Source organism: Podarcis filfolensis, assembly GCF_964270895.1.
Source record: "Podarcis filfolensis genome assembly, chromosome: 3".
In the NCBI taxonomy this organism is placed as follows: Eukaryota; Metazoa; Chordata; class Lepidosauria; order Squamata; family Lacertidae; genus Podarcis; species Podarcis filfolensis.
In genome coordinates, this window is record NC_139606.1 from 10,614,805 (window position 1) to 10,632,997 (window position 18,193).

An 18,193-nucleotide genomic window follows, 5' to 3' on the forward strand; every position below is an offset into this window, starting at 1 on the left:
GAGTGTCCTGCCCAGGCTCACCCCACCCTGTGGGTGGCTGGCCCCACCCCTGGGCACAGGGCACGCGTGCCACCCCAGTGCTCTGTCACTGCAGGGATCTATCTATTGTCCCTTTGAAACTCTCACATTACATAAACTGATGACATTCCTCTGTACATGCGCATGCCCACGCTCAAACACACACATGTACATACTTCAGATATTTATCCCTACGTTTCTCTGTTTTATTGGCCCATGGAATCCTAAAACCGTTTTCCGCTATACATACAACGTTGTCCTACACAGATCAAGGAACAGGAGAAGATCAGTTCAACCCAGCAAGGGCCTGTAAAATTATACGAAGAGTTGCCAATTGCTGTCAAAATTCACTGCATGTGCAATACTAACATTCTACATGCGCAATTTATGTCACCTCTAGCCTGGCCTGAAATCCCTGTGCTTTTCGTATGGAGAGCTCAGACCACTGCGCTTGCAGAATGGCACAGACGATGCCAGCTTTGCCGAAACATTTCACTGACATTGCCAGTCAATACGCCCGGGTGCCTTTGTATGAACAGGGTGCCTGGGAGTTATCACTGTGCGCATAGTGTCACATGTGACTGCTATAGATCACTGGCATGCTTTGAAGAATGCAGAAAATCACATATGGGAAAATCTTACATAAATTCGTCTTGGCTCCGTTTCGGAACTCTGTGCCATTTGGACCTCAATCCAAAGGCTGTGCTAAATCTCTTGGAATCCTGTAAAGCGATGATGCTAATTGCAGAAGAATGAATCATTTACACATCAGGCTATAAAGCTGCCAGGAGGCTAAGAACTAATCTCTCCATTTGGTTATCTTTTCCGTTGGGCTTTTTCACATGCAGTGAAGCTGCATGCAAAGGTTTGTTCTTCGGTATAAAAATAAACATGACCTTGCATGTGATTTATTTAAATCTGCATAAGACTGTGAGGGATTTGGGGGATCTGAGACTTTAAACATTATATATTGTTTCAGCTTGAACCTTCCTACTTTGACATACAGTGGCCATTTAGATTTTATCATTGTTGCTGTCTTGTTAATTTCAACTTTATATATTAAGATTGGCCCTAGCTGCTTTATGTTGATTATTTTTTTAGCTATTAAATAAAGAGCATCTTTTTCCATACTTTTACCCATATTCCTATAGTCTTCAATCCTGCCTTTCATTAATGGATAGTGGTGAAAGGACTTTGTTATGGCTCACCTACAAATCTGCAGGCAATTTGTGTTCCTCAGCTTCACATTTTCACACTCTCCTCTGATCAACAGGTTGTCAGTTCCCATGTGAATTCTACAATGTTAATCTTACAGGATACGTTGGCAATTCCGGAGCACGTTCCCATGCTTTAACGAAAGCTTAGTGGACTCTGCATCCAATGTTTTGTAGCCTCAGAAGACATACTTTGAACAGCGCTCCTCGTTGTTACTGTTTGTTACCTTAAGAAGAACTTTATCTAATGAAATGTCAATAAGGGGGAAAACTGGATGCAAGGGGGAGTATATTTTCTCATATATCCCATATATCCCATATATCCTTACCTGGACGTAAACACCACCGAACACAGTGGGACTCACTTTAGCATAAACACACATAGGATTTCTCATCTAAACTCCAAAAAGATAACAAATTGCTCATCTACTTAACTCCAAAAGAGTGATTTCCGAGCCCCTCTGTTGCATCCCTAGACTATGCTGCCAAATATCTCTATTAGTAAATCTCAGCTTCCCTCAGGTACGTACTTTAGACTCTGCTTTGCCTTTCCTTACCCGATTTGCATGGTCCTTTGTGCTTTATGCTCTCATTTATCCCCTTTCCTGCATAAGCCTCATGGAACTGGCAGATGTTCTCATAGGTCTTCCCTTCAGGTCCACATACAGTCTCCTGCAGCTTGCAGACACATTGTGGCTCGGGGATTTCTCCAGACTTGATGTCACGGACATCCAAACGGCACTCCAGGTTGTCCCCGCATTGCCCGTAAAAATGGCTGCCTTCGTCCAAGTCACAGATCTGCCCCTCCACATTCCCGCATTCGGGACAGCAGCCGCATGAGTCCAACACGGTCCCTGCTTGGCAGGCTGTAGGCACGGGGCAGAGTTCCAGGTTGCATATTCCACAGCTGTCCCCTTCCCTCAGCAGTCTCAGCCATCCTCTGTGGTACCAGGCGGGGAAGGACTGAGAAAGTTGCATCAGGGCTACCAGGAAAACTGTAGCCACCAGGGGTTTCATCTTGAGAATGTCATCAACAAGAAGCAAAGACCTTTTGGAGGCAAGCCAGAAGAAAGGGGGAGAAGAGGAGGAGGAGGAGGAGGAGGAGGAGGAGGAGGAGGAGGAGGAGGAGGAGGAGGAGGAGGAGAGAGCGCGCGAAAGAAAGCATGTCACAGTCACATTCCACTTTTCGGTTTGGAATATGAATCTGGAACAAACGCTAGAGGCTTTAAAAGAGAAATTAGCACCAGATCACAGCTTCCCCATATCAATAACAGTCAAGAGTAAATGTCAAGTTTCTTTCGCACAGTTTTGGAATGCAGCTACTGCTACCCCACATGGGGAAAAAACCAACAACCCTCTTCTCCTTTACTCGTGAACCTGACCTGTGTTTTTTACATTGTCGCTGTGTGCATTTCTTTAACCGCGTCTCAATCCCCCTGCAAAAATTGACATAAATTAGTAACTGCATCGCATACACGTTAAGTCATAAAAACCAAACAAGGATATGCACAGCACTTGTTTGTTTCTATAACTTCAGCCAAAAAGAAACCAGAAAAGGAGAATTCTGCCCTCGCCGGCAGGTTTTGATCAAATCTGTTGCTCCACAATAACCAAAAATAAATCGGAAGTATTTATAAAAGCGTTCCTCCTTTCTTCACCTCCCTTAAATTTTATCATACAAGTGACACTCACTACCACTGTATTTTCCTTATAATCATCTTAGCCAATCTTCAGTGTATACATTTGCCGCTTGGAGCAGCTGCAGGAATTTGCCGCAGCTACCAATCGCCTGCCCAATTGCCACAGCCACAGCCAATCGCCAGCAGGTCTTGCTGCAGCCACCAATCACCCGCCCAATCGCCGCTGCCAATCTCCAGCTTGCTGCTGCCATTAATTGCACATCCCTGCCTCCTCATTCACTATCCATGTATAAGACGACACTCAATTTTTGCCATTTTTTTAAGCAAAAAGCATCGTCTTATACACTGAAAAATACGGTATTCCGTGGATTGACGTTTGCTCTGATTCAGCAGTAAAGACCGGGTTTTCCTGGAGAAAGGAGTGGAACAAATGAAAAAATAGTGTAAGTGGAAAACCTCTCAGACACTTACTTCCTACAAGTAAAGTGTGGACAAGCCCTTTGTTGAGCATTCATCTTGATTTGTTTACAAAACTTGTAAATTGTTCATTCTTTCTTTCCACAATCTACAATGTTTTTCCTACTTTTTGCAGTGCTCATTGTACACACTGCAAAAGTCTGTTTCCTATTTTTAAAAAGTGGATTTGTTGTGTTAGGGTAACAGGGCACAAACCTAAACTGCTAGTATGCACTTGAATCCCTCGTGCAAAATATTGGCAGTCTGGAAGCGCTTTCTTGATCCTTTGTTGCTCTAGATCAGGAGTTGATCACATAGCTCTCTAGTTTTGTCTCAGGGCCAATTACAGAACCCCCCTCTAGTTGATTGACAGCTCTCCGTTTGAACGGTTAGATATCAATTGCTGTTGAACACTTTTGAAATGTTTCCATTTGTCTGGGAGGCGGAAGAACAGAATTATAGTTCTCTCTTTTTAATATTATGTAGAAAACAATTAAAATATATAGGATGGATTATTAAAATATGTAAAATTTATAATTTAATTATAAGATTGCAGAGCTTTATAGTCTAATAGCTCTGGTGTATTTTGCATAACAGTGAACAATTGCTTCCTTAAAGCACACAGTAGAATCATTTACTTGATGCTGGAGAATAAGTTAATTATGGATCCCTTGGCTTTGACTAATGGTTTTAATAATCACATTACTGTAGAATTAACTTATACTTTACCATGCTTATAGCGCTAATGATGAGAATTATAAAATTTATGTATCTTCAAAGTAAAATTGGCATGAAAAAGCTGCCTGAAAATACAGCAGCTCCTCAGAGAACGTTTAATGGCTATCCAATCACTTCTGATTCTTCTCCCACTTATCCTCACTACTCATTTACAATTTTCTTCTGCTTCCAAGACTGCTCAGCAATTAGCATTTTATGAGCTGAAGTGTGGATGGTCTTCCTGGGCAGAGTGTATTAAAAACAACAAACCTGGCCTAGAACCAAAGCAAACAATCCCAGCAATGGCACAAATGTGCAACATGCACATTGGACGTGACGCTGACCTTTCTTACGACAAATTCTGGAAAGAAAGGAGAGAGCCCTGATCTCTGTTGTTCAGGGGTGTTGACTGTATCAGCTTTCCACATCATTTTCTGGATAAACTCGGATCTATTGTATGCCTGACTGCAGATGACGGTGCTACGGGTAGGGGTGGTTAAGAAATTCTATTCCATTTGTATTGAAAGCTGAACCTGTCAAACTCGTGCTTTCTGAAAGAGTACGCGAACTGCCCTTTGAAATTCATGCTGATGTGAATTTTGCAATGCAGTTCTTCAAGCAATATTTTAAAAAAAGAAGAGCATGTATTAGGGGAAAGTGCAAATAACACACGCATTGTGCAGAATACACTGGCAATAAAACAACACCAGTGTGGAAGGGGTGTCTGGTCAGATCCTGCTTTCATCAAGCACAGTGTTACCATCTCTGTGGCAGTGGTTCTCCAGTGGTTCCTGGCAGAGAGAGGGAGGTCTCTCTTTCCCATCACTTTCTTCTATTATTATTATTATTATTATTATTATTATTATTATTATTATTATTATTGTATACCGGCCTATATTCAAGGTCTCAAGGCGGTTCACAACATAACTTCACAATATAAAAACACAAAATACATAACCACTCTACTCGGCCCCGGGTGCTGACAACCCATGCTACGCCACTGCTGCTAGAATGCCTGCCTCTTCTTGTTGTTGTTTAGTCGTTTAGTCGTGTCCGACTCTTCGTGACCCCATGGACCAGAGCACGCCAGGCACTCCTGTCTTCCACTGCCTCCCGCAGTTTGGTCATGCTGGTAGCTTCGAGAACACTGTCCAACCATCTCATCCTCTGTCGTCCCCTTCTCCTTGTACCCTCAGTCTTTCCCAACATCAGAGTCTTTTCCAGGGAGTCTTCTCTTCTCATGAGGTGGCCAAAGTATTGGAGCCTCAGCTTCAGGATCTGTCCTTCCAGTGAGCACTCAGGGTTGATTTCCTTCAGAATGGATAGGTTTGATCTTCTTGCAGTCCATGGGACTCTCAAGAGTCTCCTCCAGCACCATAATTCAAAAGCATCAATTCTTCGGTGATCAGCCTTCTTTATGGTCCAGCTCTCACTTCCATACATCACTACTGGGAAAACCATAGCTTTAACTATACGGACCTTCACGGATCACTGCCTTGCTGTGGCGAAGGGGCTTGAATAACTCAGAGAAGCTATGAGCTATGCCGTGCAGGGCCACCCAAGACGGACAGGTCATAGTGGAGAGTTTTGACCAAACGTGATCCACCTGGAGCAGGAACTGGCAAGCCACTCCAGTATCCCTGCCAAGAAAACTCCATGGACAAAGACAACAGGCCTGCCTCTTGAGAGGGGGGAAATTCTGGTGGCAGTGGGGCAGGAAGGGCACCGCCACTTCTTCTTTTGCTGCCTGAGGCGGGTGCTTCCCCTCGTCTCATCAGTGGGCCAGTTCTGTGGCCAGTTATTGAAGCTGCATATCTTGTCCTAACTTCAGTTTTGGTACAGTAGTACCTCAGGTTAAGTACTTAATTCGTTCCGGAGGTCCGTACTTAACCTGAAACTGTTCTTAACCTGAAGCACCACTTTAGCTAATGGGGCCTCCTGCTGCCGCCGCGCCACCGGAGCACGATATCTGTTCTCATCCTGAAGCAAAGTTCTTAATCCGAGGTAGTATTTCTGAGTTAGCAGAGTCTGTAACCTGAAGCGTATGTAACCTGAAGCGTATGTAACCTGAGGTACCACTGTACTTCTTTTGTTTACTGTCTAATCCCTACTCCCATTTGACATGAACTCAGGAACTGCTTCAGTGCAAGGTTTTTCTTTTCCTCCCTCCTCCCCGCCCCCCCAGTCTGCGATCAACAACACCTGACACCAATTTGTACTTCAAAGACTCCCCCCTCCCCCCCATCAATTTCATTAGTCATATGCCAAGCATTACCATGCCATGGAGAATAATGCAACAGAACTCAGCACTTAACATGATACTGTCACATGACCCAAAGGCAGGAAATTAATAAAAACACAATTTCCTAAAAATAGACTTAAGGGCACCACCGCTCTTGAGGAACAGGGCTTCGCAAATAGTCTGGTGGGGAAACATCACTTGTTATTGATAACAACGTGAAGTGACTTTTATTGGAGATATATGTTGTTTCCCCCTCTAAAGAGAGTTGTCACAAGAAATTCCAGTTATGTGGCAATTCCTGTCCAGGAAACTAGAGAACTAGACTGTCAAGTCCAGAATAATGTAACTATCCAATTACACTCTGGGGCACTGGAGACCAGGGTGGTTTGTTTGTTTCTTGCTTAAATACTAAAACACTACAAGTGAGAGAAGCATAATAGAATGAAAAGGACCAGTCAGTCAAAATCACTTCCCCAAAGACTGATTGAACAGAGAGGAACAGTCTATTCCCATAGCTGTCAACTTACAGATTTGAAAATAAGGGACCAGCAGCCTTGAAAATAAGGGACCAGCAGCCAAAATAAGGGACCTGCAGCCTCACCTGTTCCAGACACTCCAGTCTTCCTGTCCTCCTGCAGTCTGGTCAAACTCATGCTGGGTAGCTTCGAGAACACTGTCCAACCAACTTTGTAACCAGAGGTTCAACTGAATAGAATCTGAATCACATGCACCACAAGGCCTATGCAGCCTCAACTTAAGATGGCTCCCTGGCCTGGCTTTGCACTGCAAAGTTTGCAGCAGCACGTGCAACAAAATGGTGTCCAGCATTCAAAAAACCCCTCAGCTTGCATTAACTAGCCACACACAAGGCATGCAAGCTCCACCCCCCAGTCGTTCTTAGACTTCTTATTGGGTGAGCAACACAGCCAAGCAACACAGTTGGAGCCTCCCTCTTCCATGGCTGGCAGGGAGGGAGGGAGAGGAGCTGCTTCCTTTGAAATTTAAGGGACATCATTTAAGGTACATTTAAGGGACATCCATCAATAAGGGACAGCAGTGGGACATGGCCCTGGAATAAGGGACTGTCCCTTCAAATAAGGGACACTTGACAGCTATGGTCTATTCCTGGTATTTAAAGAAAATTAAAAATCAGAAAAGGAAGGAAGGAAAGGTGCTTCCAGATTGTTACTAGATTTGGGTAGGATACAATTGCATGCTGACAAATTCAAGTTTTGTAGTTATGGTTGGTTTGGAAGTCAATAGACCTGCTCCCCGCAAAATGAACTGGAAACTGATCAATGTCACCTAGCGTCCCCACCAAGAAACCAGGTTGAATGATCAATAAATGCAGACCAATCAATAGCCCCGAAAAAATGGGACCCTCCATTTTTACTCAGGAGAGGACAGTGGCCAGAATTGCTGCCGCAATCTTTTGTGATTTCAGGCTGCACTTTTTTGAGGGAGGGGTGGCACTTTTGGGGGGGCAGCTGCGATCTCAGCCAGTGTTAACAGGAAAGGAGCTGGGAAACCAACAGTCTCTCATCAAATAAAGGTTTTTGAGAGAATGTTTGCTGAGACCTTTTGTGGTCACCATGCAAAGTACTGGTGGGCACACTGGCATCTGTGGGAATCACATTGGTGACCTCTTAACTTTAAATATTGAGTACAGCTGGTGAATCAGCCAGAGCTGCCAAAATGCACCGTGCTACCTGGTCATCCAGGAAAAATATTGGGTATAGACCTACATTCAAACTGCACATCTTGTCAGTTTGCACATTTCTTAGTGCAGAAAGTATTGATCTGATGTATAGAGCTCTTTCCTATTCTAATTAATTCAAGAGGGTTCTGGAAGCTTCTCTATGTGAAAGAAACAAGCAGAAGGTTCGTGATGTTTGGGTTATTCCTTCAGAGAAGCTGAGTTCAGCTGGTTTAAACTGGTTCTGTTATGTCTTTCTGTCAAGGTCATGCTGACTATAAAAGTAAGGCCAGAAGGAGCCTGTTTTTCACTTTCTCTTTCTATCTCCCTTCTGGTGTGGTGTTCTGTACATAGTATGCTTAAGGTTTAGAGGACTTATAAGTTATCGTAAGTTTGTCTGCTGCAACTGGATTTCTTATGGACAGGGCCAATCCTGAATGTATTGGATTTGTGACCATTATGCTCATTTGCCTTCAGTAGCAGTAAAGCTCTGCTAGATGAAATACAATTGCCTCTGGTCTATTTTTTGGGAATCCTGCAACATGTTTGAGTTTTTACTCTGCTAACTATACTTTGGAATCTACTCTGGAGCAATACTGGGTAGAATTTCAATGACACATCTGCCTTTTAAAGAGGAGTAACACTCAACCCAGAACTGATATTTCCACAGCTATCTGGTCTTATGCAGGAGAGGAAAATCTGGTCTTATCCAGGAGACCACAAGGCTGTGAAAATAAATACACAGAGAGTCAATAATGGATTTCCAGTATAACATGTAGTTTGACCCCTAGATCACCTCCTCTTCAATATTTCAAAGCTTCCGTGTGTTTGCTCTGACAGTCCCAAAAAGGCAGACCTGAGAATTTGGAATCACTGTACATAAAGTCATTTTCTTTGGCAGCCTTGATATTAGTCAGCAGGCCCTTAGCTATGTCCAATTTATCTCAAACGTCTTCATAGTCAAGATATGCACGGCAGGTTTCATTTCAAATAATGTAATTCTAGCCCATGGTAGTGCAAATATTCATTTTTATTATTGGGATCGTGTCTATTTTGGCAATTTTAACTATACACCGGAAGCCTCAAAAGGAAAAAGTCCAATGCCGTTCAAAGTCTTATTACTTACCTGACCATTAAAAAAAACCAGCCCATGGGTCATAAATAAAAACAGGAAGTGTTCCTTTCAGTTTCACATGATTTCTGTTTCACAGTGGGCTAACTTGAAGAGAGCGATTGTTTCCATCAAGACAGCTCTTTTGGTACAATAGCCTTTAATTATAATGTAGGCATGTGGTGGCAGGCCTGGAAAGTGGGGCTTGGCAGGGGAAGTTTGGGGCATGATGTGGCAGACCAAGGGAAGGTATGGATCCAACACATTCCCAATGCCCTTGTCAACCCCAACTTGCACCCCCAAAGTAGGAAATAAACTACACCTGGAGCTAGCAGTGTTTATTTCCCTCCCATCATTCCCAGCAAGGGGGAAATTGTAAAATAAGAGCATATAAAATCCAGGAAAGGACAGAGGGCCACAAGAGTTACCCTCTTCATCCACTTCTGCCCTGCCAGTAAGCGGGTTTGAATGAGTCTCCAGTCCTTGCTCCCCTGTTTCATTTTAGGATTGCAGCCTAGCCATTAATTGTGGATTCTCTGATTCGCCTAGCTTAGCCTAGCCTTGAATACACATACTGTCAGGGCTGCCCAAGGTCCCAGCTCACAAAGGACCAACGCTGCTTCTTGGTTAAGTACAAAAGTCTTTATTGAAGTTCAGTTTCACTTCCAGAGCCGCAGCGCGCAGCTCTACGTCTCAACTGTCAGACCGCTGATGCTCCGTCTGAGTCTCCTCCCCCCTGACACCAATTTAAGATTCTAGCCTTACTCCACCTCTTCCTCAGTTCCTTCCGCCTCTGGTTGCGCCTGGCCGTTGGGGTCTCGCCCTTTCTAGCCTCTTCTGACGCTGAGTCCCCTGAGCCTTCCCCCTCCCTCCGGCGGGCTTTAGGAGCTGGTTCCCCATCCGGGTCTCCTGCTGTTCCCCGCGCCTGTACATTTGAACTTGGCGCGCGCGCCCAGCCGGTAACTTTCCTCCTGACCGTTTCACTGCTGCTGCTGTCACTGCTTCCCCCTCTGGGGGGGCTAGCTGCAACTGACCTCCCCTCCGTTGGAGGCGTGGTCAGCCCTGACTCACTCTCTCTCCCCGCTGGAGGAGACGCTGGCCCTGACACATGTGACTCTTCCCCCCCACTACACTCTGGTGGGGAAACTGGTCCCAATCCCCCACTGCTGCTTTGGGGTTCCCCTCTGTCTCCTTGTTTCTGGTGCGTCCCCCCTGGGACCCCCCTTGCCCTGACCATAGGCGCCCCCTTCTGGGAAGCTTCTAATTCACTGGAGAAGCTCATGGAATCTCTCGGGCCACTGTCATACTCCCCTACGCTGCCCTCGGATTCTTCCCCTTCGCTCTCCATTTCCTCTCTCCCCAGAGCTCCTGCTCCTGAGTCCCTGACACATACCCTCCAACATTTCTCCGATGTAAATAGGGACATCTATACCATAGGGTGGGTGCCACTACCGAGAAGGCCCTCTGTCTGGTTCACTGTAACCTTACTTCTCGCAATGAGGGAACCGCCAGAAGGCCCTCGGCGCTGGATCTCAGTGTCTGGGCTGAACGATGGGGGTGGAGATGCTCCTTCAGGTATACAGGATCAAGGCCGTTTAGGGCTTTAAAGGTCAGTACCAACACTTTGAATTGTGCCTGGAAACGTACTGAGAGCCAATTTTAGGTCTTTCAGAACTGGTGTTATGTGGTCCCGGCAGCCTGTCCCAGTCACCAGTCTAGCTGCCGCATTCTGGATTAATTGCAGTTTCTGGGTCACCTTCAAAGGTAGCCCCACGTAGAGCACGTTGCAGTAGTCCAAGCAGGAGATAACTAGAGCATGCAATCAGAGTGTATATATATGAACTATATATCATATTCTTGTATACATAATGGAATTGAATGAGAACAGGAAAAGCAGTATATATCTATCAACACAGAATATATAAGAGTCTGCCAATCTTTTCAGCAGAGTAGTTGACATAGTGGGTGGAGTTTGGCTTCAGCAGAAGTCCGAGCCATGTTCCTTAAGTAATGGGTACTCAATGGATTTTTTAAAACAAAAAAACCCCTCAAAGCCACAGGCCCATTCAGTTTGACAAAATAGCTTAGCATCTGAGTTCCAATTCATCCAAGGCTGAGAATGGCACCATCCTTAACTCTGGGGAGATCTGTCAGTCACAGCTGATTCTGCTAGGCAAGTACAGTATAACACAGAACAAGGCAGCTTTATATGTCCATGATATTATTGTAACTATCCAAGCAGAATTTAAGGTGCTCTTTTTGACCTCTAAGTCTAAAGATGGGGTTCATTGGATGCTTCCATATCCCCTAACTAACAGTCTATTATTCTGTTGTTGTTGTTTAGTCGTTTAGTCGTGTCCGACTCTTTGTGACCCCATGGACCAGAGCACGCCAGGCACTCCTGTCTTCCACTGCCTCCCGCAGTTTCCTCAAACTCATGCTGGTAGCTTCGAGAACACTGTCCCACCAACTCGTCCTCTGTCTTCCCCTTCTCCTTGTGCCCTCCATCTTTCCCAACATCAGGGTCTTTTCCAGGGAGTCTTCTCTTCTCATGAGGTGGCCAAAGTATTGGAGCCTCAGCTTCAGGATCTGTCCTTCCAGTGAGCACTCAGGGCTGATTTCCTTCAGAATGGATAGGTTTGATCTTCTTGCAGTCCATGGGACTCTCAAGAGTCTCCTCCAGCACCAGAATTCAAACACCCTTAAAATGATGAGGAAATGCAGTCGAAAGGGTGATGCAACAGTCGGTTGACCCAGCTTGGTATAACCTCCTTGTGAACAAATCAGAACGGACGCTCAATAAATAGCCACCATTGTCTAAGCTCCCCACAATTTGTGTGCAAACTAATCAGGATGAATGCTCAAACAAACAGGTCATGGAGGAGAGACCAAAACTGCATTTTGGTTTTATCTAGTTTTGAGGAAATTTATCAAACGTTGCCATTTTTATTTTTATTTTATTTTTTTGCTTCTATGTAAACCACTTAAGAGGTTTTAAAATCAATAAATAAATGCCCTCATCGTACGTATTAGTCCTCAAGGTGCCACAAGACTTCTTGTTTTTTGCTGCAACAGATTAACAAGGCTACTAACCCTCTGGGATTTATTAGCACAGTTGTTCCTAAGTAGGTTTCCCTCATACTAGCTCTACAGAGGTCTTGCTTAGCAGTGGCGATGGCAGGCCATATATTGAGAAAGTTGCTATCACTTATCTTCTTCTGCCCCATTCCCAATAGCTGTAAAATATATAAGATTCCTGTGCAAGAGGCAGAACTCATGCGGCAAACAGGAGTAATTCTACCTTATCAAGGCATATGTGATTTTTGTAAAATATAGCTTTGGGGTTCTCTTCATGCTGCCATGTTTAATTCTGTAAGAAAGAGGCTGATGAATCTGCTACCAGCCCAGTAAAAGGCTGTTTGTGTAGCCCCATTGGCTATGAAAAATGCATGAACTTCATGTCAACAGATGGGATTTACATACACCACTATGTTTTGAAACAGTAATATAAACCACATGGAGAGTAAAATCACAATGCATGGATTGAAGCCTTTCGTGTCAATTCACATTAAAATCAAGCTTTCTCAAGTGCCAATTGACATTCGCTTAGGACCAGAAAAGCGAGCTTGTTGCTTGCTCTGGGAACTATGAGAACTAACAAGTCCATCATGAACACAGAAATGGGGGAATCTGTCAATTTCAATTTCTCATCGTTTCTCATTTCCCCCAACTTATATTCATTTCTACACATTTCCGCAGCAGTTTTCGACTTAGAAAAAAAAAGTCGAAAATTCCTTTTAGTGCAAACGTCTCTGAACATTTCCGCAAAGCAATTTCCTCTAATGTATCATATTTTTGCATGTTATATGCGTTTCTGTGCACATTAGTTGGAGAACTGCATTGCAAAATTCAAAACAGTGTCAATTTCTAGGGATGGCTGCATTGTTCATGCGCTGTTTCAGACCGCTCACTCTTTCTCTATCACTGTTTAGGAAGCAGGGATGCAGAACATTCACCTTCCGTTGCTTACATCTGTGGGGGTACCTTATCCTTGCAGTCCCAGTTGCAGCAGTGGAGGGGAAGTTCCAGTAGGTGTTTGCTCCTGGAGTCCTGAATTAAGGTACCCAGAAGAATTTAAGGAACCACAAAAGTTAGCAATCTAACTTCTTGTATTTGCTGTTGGCATGAGCTGCTTGCTGTCTTAAGCAGAGTTGCTTCCTTTTTGCATCAATGTTCTTTCAGCAAGACCTCATATTCTCTCCAGTCTCATCTGACTTTTGTTAAAAGGTAAAGGGACCCCTGACCATTAGGTCCAGTCGTGGCTGACTCTGGGGTTGCGGCGCTCATCTCGCTTTATTGGCCAAGGGAGCCGGCGTACAGCTTCCGGGTCATGTGGCCAGCATGACTAAGCCGCTTCTGGCGAACCAGAGCAGCGCACAGAAACAACATTTACCTTCCCGCCGGAGTGGTATCTATTTATCTACTTGCACTTGGATGTGCTTTCAAACTGCTAGGTTGGCAGGAGCAGGGACCGAGCAATGGGAGCTCACCCCGTCGCGGGGATTCGAACCGCCAACCTTCTGATCGGCAAGTCCTAGGCTCTGTGGTTTAACCCACAGCGCCACCCGCGTCCCCTGACTTTAGTTAGGTCCCTCATAATAGGAAGCTGCCTTACACTCAGCAAAACTGGCTGAGGCTGATGGGCTTTGGAGTTCACCAAAATCTGGAGAGCAACTAGGTCAGGGAAGGCTGCTCTTGACAATATTAGGTAACAACAAGCCAAGAGTTTGAACATACAAAGAGATTTACTTTGGGGGAAAGGAGGTGTTTTATTTTGGCTGGAAATAAATTATATAAAGAGCAAATATCATTTTTGTAGCTTTTTTAAATTTAATTTTAAACCACACCATTAACTTTATTACAGTTTATAGAGGATATTTTAAAATGTCAAAAAGTACAGGCCTACATTTCATTACTAGAATTTCACTTCCCATTGTTCTTCTCTGCTGGGGTGTTTCCGTTTTGTTTTGTTTCTCCCTGAAATATAATACTTGATCAAACGTATGATTTATGAAGATGTGGTTTTGATCCTTCACAATGCACGGTGGGGAAATGGTTCAATAAAAAGTTATTAAAGAAAAATCCATAATGTTTCATATGTTGTGCTCCCATCATAGAGCAAGAGACCTGAAAGACTACAATCAATCACATGGTAAGCACCTCCGAGATGAACTTGCCATTCAGCATATGTAACTAACACCAGCCTAGAAGGCCTGCGTCAGCCAAAACCCAACAATGCAAACTGTCGCCTCCACTAAATGAATGGGAAAGCCCTTGTGGGCAGCAGAGCTCTATCTGTGGATCTATGTAAACCTTTAACCTCAGGCAATGCATTCCATTCTTCTACCTTGAGAGGATAAGTGTTGTTATTTGCTTGGGGTCTACAGCACATTATGTGTACAGTGGTGCCTTGCAAGACGAAATTAATTTGTTCCGCGAATTTTTTCGTCTAGCGAATTTTTCGTCTTGCGAAGCACGAAATCTCATAGGAATGCATTGAAAATCAATTAATGCATTCCTATGGTCAAAAAAAGTCAAAGCCAAATTTCGTACAACAAGAGTTTATTAAGTGCTCTTTAAAGTCACACATACGATGGAAGCAAAGGCTCTGAAAAAGTCCAATATGGAGGCCAAATGGCCGAAATATTGGGAAATATTGGAACAAGAAGGAGACAAATTGAAATTGCAGAGTTTTGAGAAATTAAAAGATAAGGTGCGAGATTGGCTTCATTATTATCAAATAAGAGAGGCCTATAATTTGGATAAAAAAATTGGCTTCCAGGTGGAAAAATCAAAACTGGAAACTGAATTGTTAGAACCCAAAACTAAAACACTTTCAAGAATGTATAACCTGCTGCTAAAATGGAACACGCAGGATGAAACAGTTAAATCTGCAATGATTAAATGGGCACAAGATGTTGGTCATAACATTATGTTTGCTGACTGGGAACAGTTGTGGACCACAGGTATGAAATTTACGGCATGTAATGCCCTAAGAGAGAATATTATGAAAATGATATACAGGTGGTACATGACACCAGTCAAGCTTGCAAAAATATATCATTTGCCCGATAATAAATGTTGGAAATGTAAAGAAAATGAAGGTACATTCTTTCACCTTTGGTGGACGTGCCCAAAGATTAAGGCTTTCTGGGAGATGATATATAATGAAATGAAAAAAGTATTTAAATATACCTTCCTGAAGAAGCCAGAGGCCTTTCTCTTGGGCATAGTCGGCCAATTGGTACCAAAAAAGGATAGAACTTTCTTTATGTACGCAACAACAGCAGCAAGAATACTCATCGCAAAGTACTGGAAGACACAAGAGCTACCCACCCTGGAAGAGTGGCAGATGAAGATGATGGACTATATGGAATTGGCAGAAATGACTGGCAGAATCCGAGACCTGGGAGAAGAGGCGGTGGAGGAAGACTGGAAGAAATTTAAAGTATATCTTCAGAAATATTGTAAAATTAATGAATGTTAAATCTATGTTTGGATTGGCAATAAGTGGTAATTAGCAACAAAAGTTAACAAGAATATGTAAAAAATGAACTGATAAATGGACGAAAATATTGAGTTATAATATGCTATGATATAGAGTTAAGATAAATGAAAAAGGGTAAGAATTTGCTGAATTGATTATGTAAATGGGAATACAAAAGGGGGAGGTGTGAGGAGGTCAAGGAAACAAGCATATGAACTTAAAGATATCAAAAAATGGATTTGTTTTTTAATGTTTTCCTAACTATTTGTTTTTTGTATTTTGTATTTTTTTTCTTGTTTGTTTTTCTATGAATTTTTATATTTTTCTTTGTTTTCTTTTTTCATTTTTTACTTTTCTCTGTGGTTTTTTCATTCTGTAAATCTCTGTTTTTTGTAAAATCCCAATAAATATTTTTTTAAAAAAATAAAGTCACACATACTGTAAAGAGCATTTCAAAATTCAAACCCAGAATTTTTTTTAAAAAACAGCAGAGTGGCCCAATGGTCACAGAAAATCATAAAAATGCAGGGGGGAAACAAGCTTCCAGATTATTGCAAACCCCTCCCCAACACCAAGTCCTTGAATTCCAAACACCCCAACCCAAAATCCAAACCCCCCCAAAAAGTTTTAAAAGCTTAACTTACCAAATGGCTGCAAAAGAAGTTTTGGAAAAGCTTCAAAAATCACCAAAGTCTTTAAAAACCTCAAAAAAGGCTACTATGTACACTGCGTTCTATGAGTTGCTCCTCGAAGTCAAGTCGCGACTGTATTAACGGTGTTAAGAAAAAGGAAACAAACTTGCAAGACATTTTCGTCTTGCGAAGCAAGCCCATAGGGAAATTTGTCTTGCGAAGCAGCTCAAAAAACGGAAAACCCTTTCGTCTAGCGAGTTTTCCGTCTTGCGAGGCATTCGTCTTGCGGGGCACCACTGTATTTTGATATTATTGATTAAATACTAAATGGTTAGACACAAGGTTAACTGGTAAAAATAAAAATAAAAATCCTTGACCCAACCGACATGCCTATCTTGTGTGAATGATAAATGCAGCACAGACTTTTGAGTTTTATAAATGCCATTATGGAGTGTCAGCAGAACTCCAACGATGACCTTACGGTCTCAAAATGGTATGTCTTCATAATACAGATGTTCGCAGGCCATTTATTGGAATTCATCATGGAGGGCCAAAACTAGATGAGATTCTGTTTCTACGCTTAGCAATCATGTCAATAACTTTAAAAAGTAATAGCAGCCCCCTCAGATCTGATTCAGGACCTTCATACAAGAAGAAAAATGACCCCACCCCCACTCATGCTATTTTCATTGGGAAAAAGAGCTTCCATTGGGGAAAATGAGATCTTTTCTTTCAATCCAAGTACCAGGCATGGGGCTGATCAGCCCTGAGTACTCATTGGAAGGACAGATCCTGAAGCTGAGACTCCAATACTTTGGCCACCTCATGAGAAGAGAAGACTCCCTGGAAAAGACCCTGATGTTGGGAAAGATGGAGGGCACAAGGAGAAGGGGACGACAGAGGACGAGATGGTGGGACAGTGTTCTCGAAGCTACCAGCATGAGTTTGAGGAAACTGCGGGAGGCAGTGGAAGACAGGAGTGCCTGGCGTGCTCTGGTCCATGGGGTCACGAAGAGTCGGACATGACTAAACGACTAAACAACAACAAACAGGCATGGGGAGGGCTGAGCTGGATTGGGACTGTAAAATGAGGCAAGAGGTTAAAGCCCCTTTCTCAACACCACAGCCCCAATCTAGACTGAGTCCCCCATGCCTGCTATTTATCTTTTAAGTAATTCACAGAAGAGCTGAGTGCATGAACCCTGATTAGTTTGTTGGCCCTGATTCTGTCTCCTTTCAAGACTTTTCCCAAAGCAGAGTTTCAACATAAGGCAAAAAAGGAAAAGAGAATATTCACCTCTGTTGAAGGACAGAGCTGTGTATGTCACACAGCTTGTCCAAAGCCGCCTGAACTTGCTGGCTGCCTTTGCTGTAGCAGAGAATGCTATCTCAATTCTAGTGTTGAAGTAAGATTTGGTTGCCCAACCAGTTAGCTTCTATACATACAATGGGGAAGAGGGCGCCATTTTGTCCTTCACCTCAGATGGCAAAATGTCTTCCGTTAGCACTGTGTGAGGCATAGGCATCCCACTAATTTTTCAAGCCAACATCGTCAAGGCTTCTTCCCCCAACTCCAACCCCCTTTTTTTGCTTTCCATTTGAAGTTGTGGAAACGTATAAATTTCCTATTTACCTCAAAATAGCTTTCGTTTTGAATAGATGTGGGATATTTAAAAAAACAAAACAACCGAGCATGTAATGTACTGAGCCTGGATCCTAGAACAATAGGCAGGTAGGATCCTAAAAAACAAGCATTGGTAGGATTTTTAGTAGGATCCTAAAAAACAAGCAGGCCTGATTGGCCTGCAGGAGCCACCCAATCCGGCTCCAGGAGGAAGTGACTCAGCAACCTGATTGGCCTGCAGAAACAGTCCAATCAGGCTCCAGGAGGGGAACTGAATTAGCCAATCACACGGGACC

At 43.4% G+C, this 18,193-nt stretch overlaps 2 protein-coding genes across 3 annotated transcripts in view; both read right to left on the reverse strand.

Annotated features, from left to right (window-relative positions):
* Positions 1–2,321, reverse strand: part of LOC310759460 (kazal-type serine protease inhibitor domain-containing protein 1-like) — an 11,769-nt gene extending 9,448 nt beyond the window's left edge. The window contains exon 1 of one of the 2 annotated variants that reach the window (XM_083606739.1): positions 1,790–2,310. In XM_083606739.1, the coding sequence (XP_083462865.1) occupies positions 1,790–2,249 (460 nt within the window). In that variant the 5' untranslated portion in view covers positions 2,250–2,310. Of the gene's footprint in view, positions 1–1,789 lie in introns of both variants that reach the window. The other variant, XM_083606740.1, reaches the window with a different exon arrangement.
* The window catches only part of FERMT1 (FERM domain containing kindlin 1), a 637,654-nt gene that overhangs the window by 231,620 nt on the left and 387,841 nt on the right, over positions 1–18,193 (reverse strand). The window lies entirely within an intron of this gene.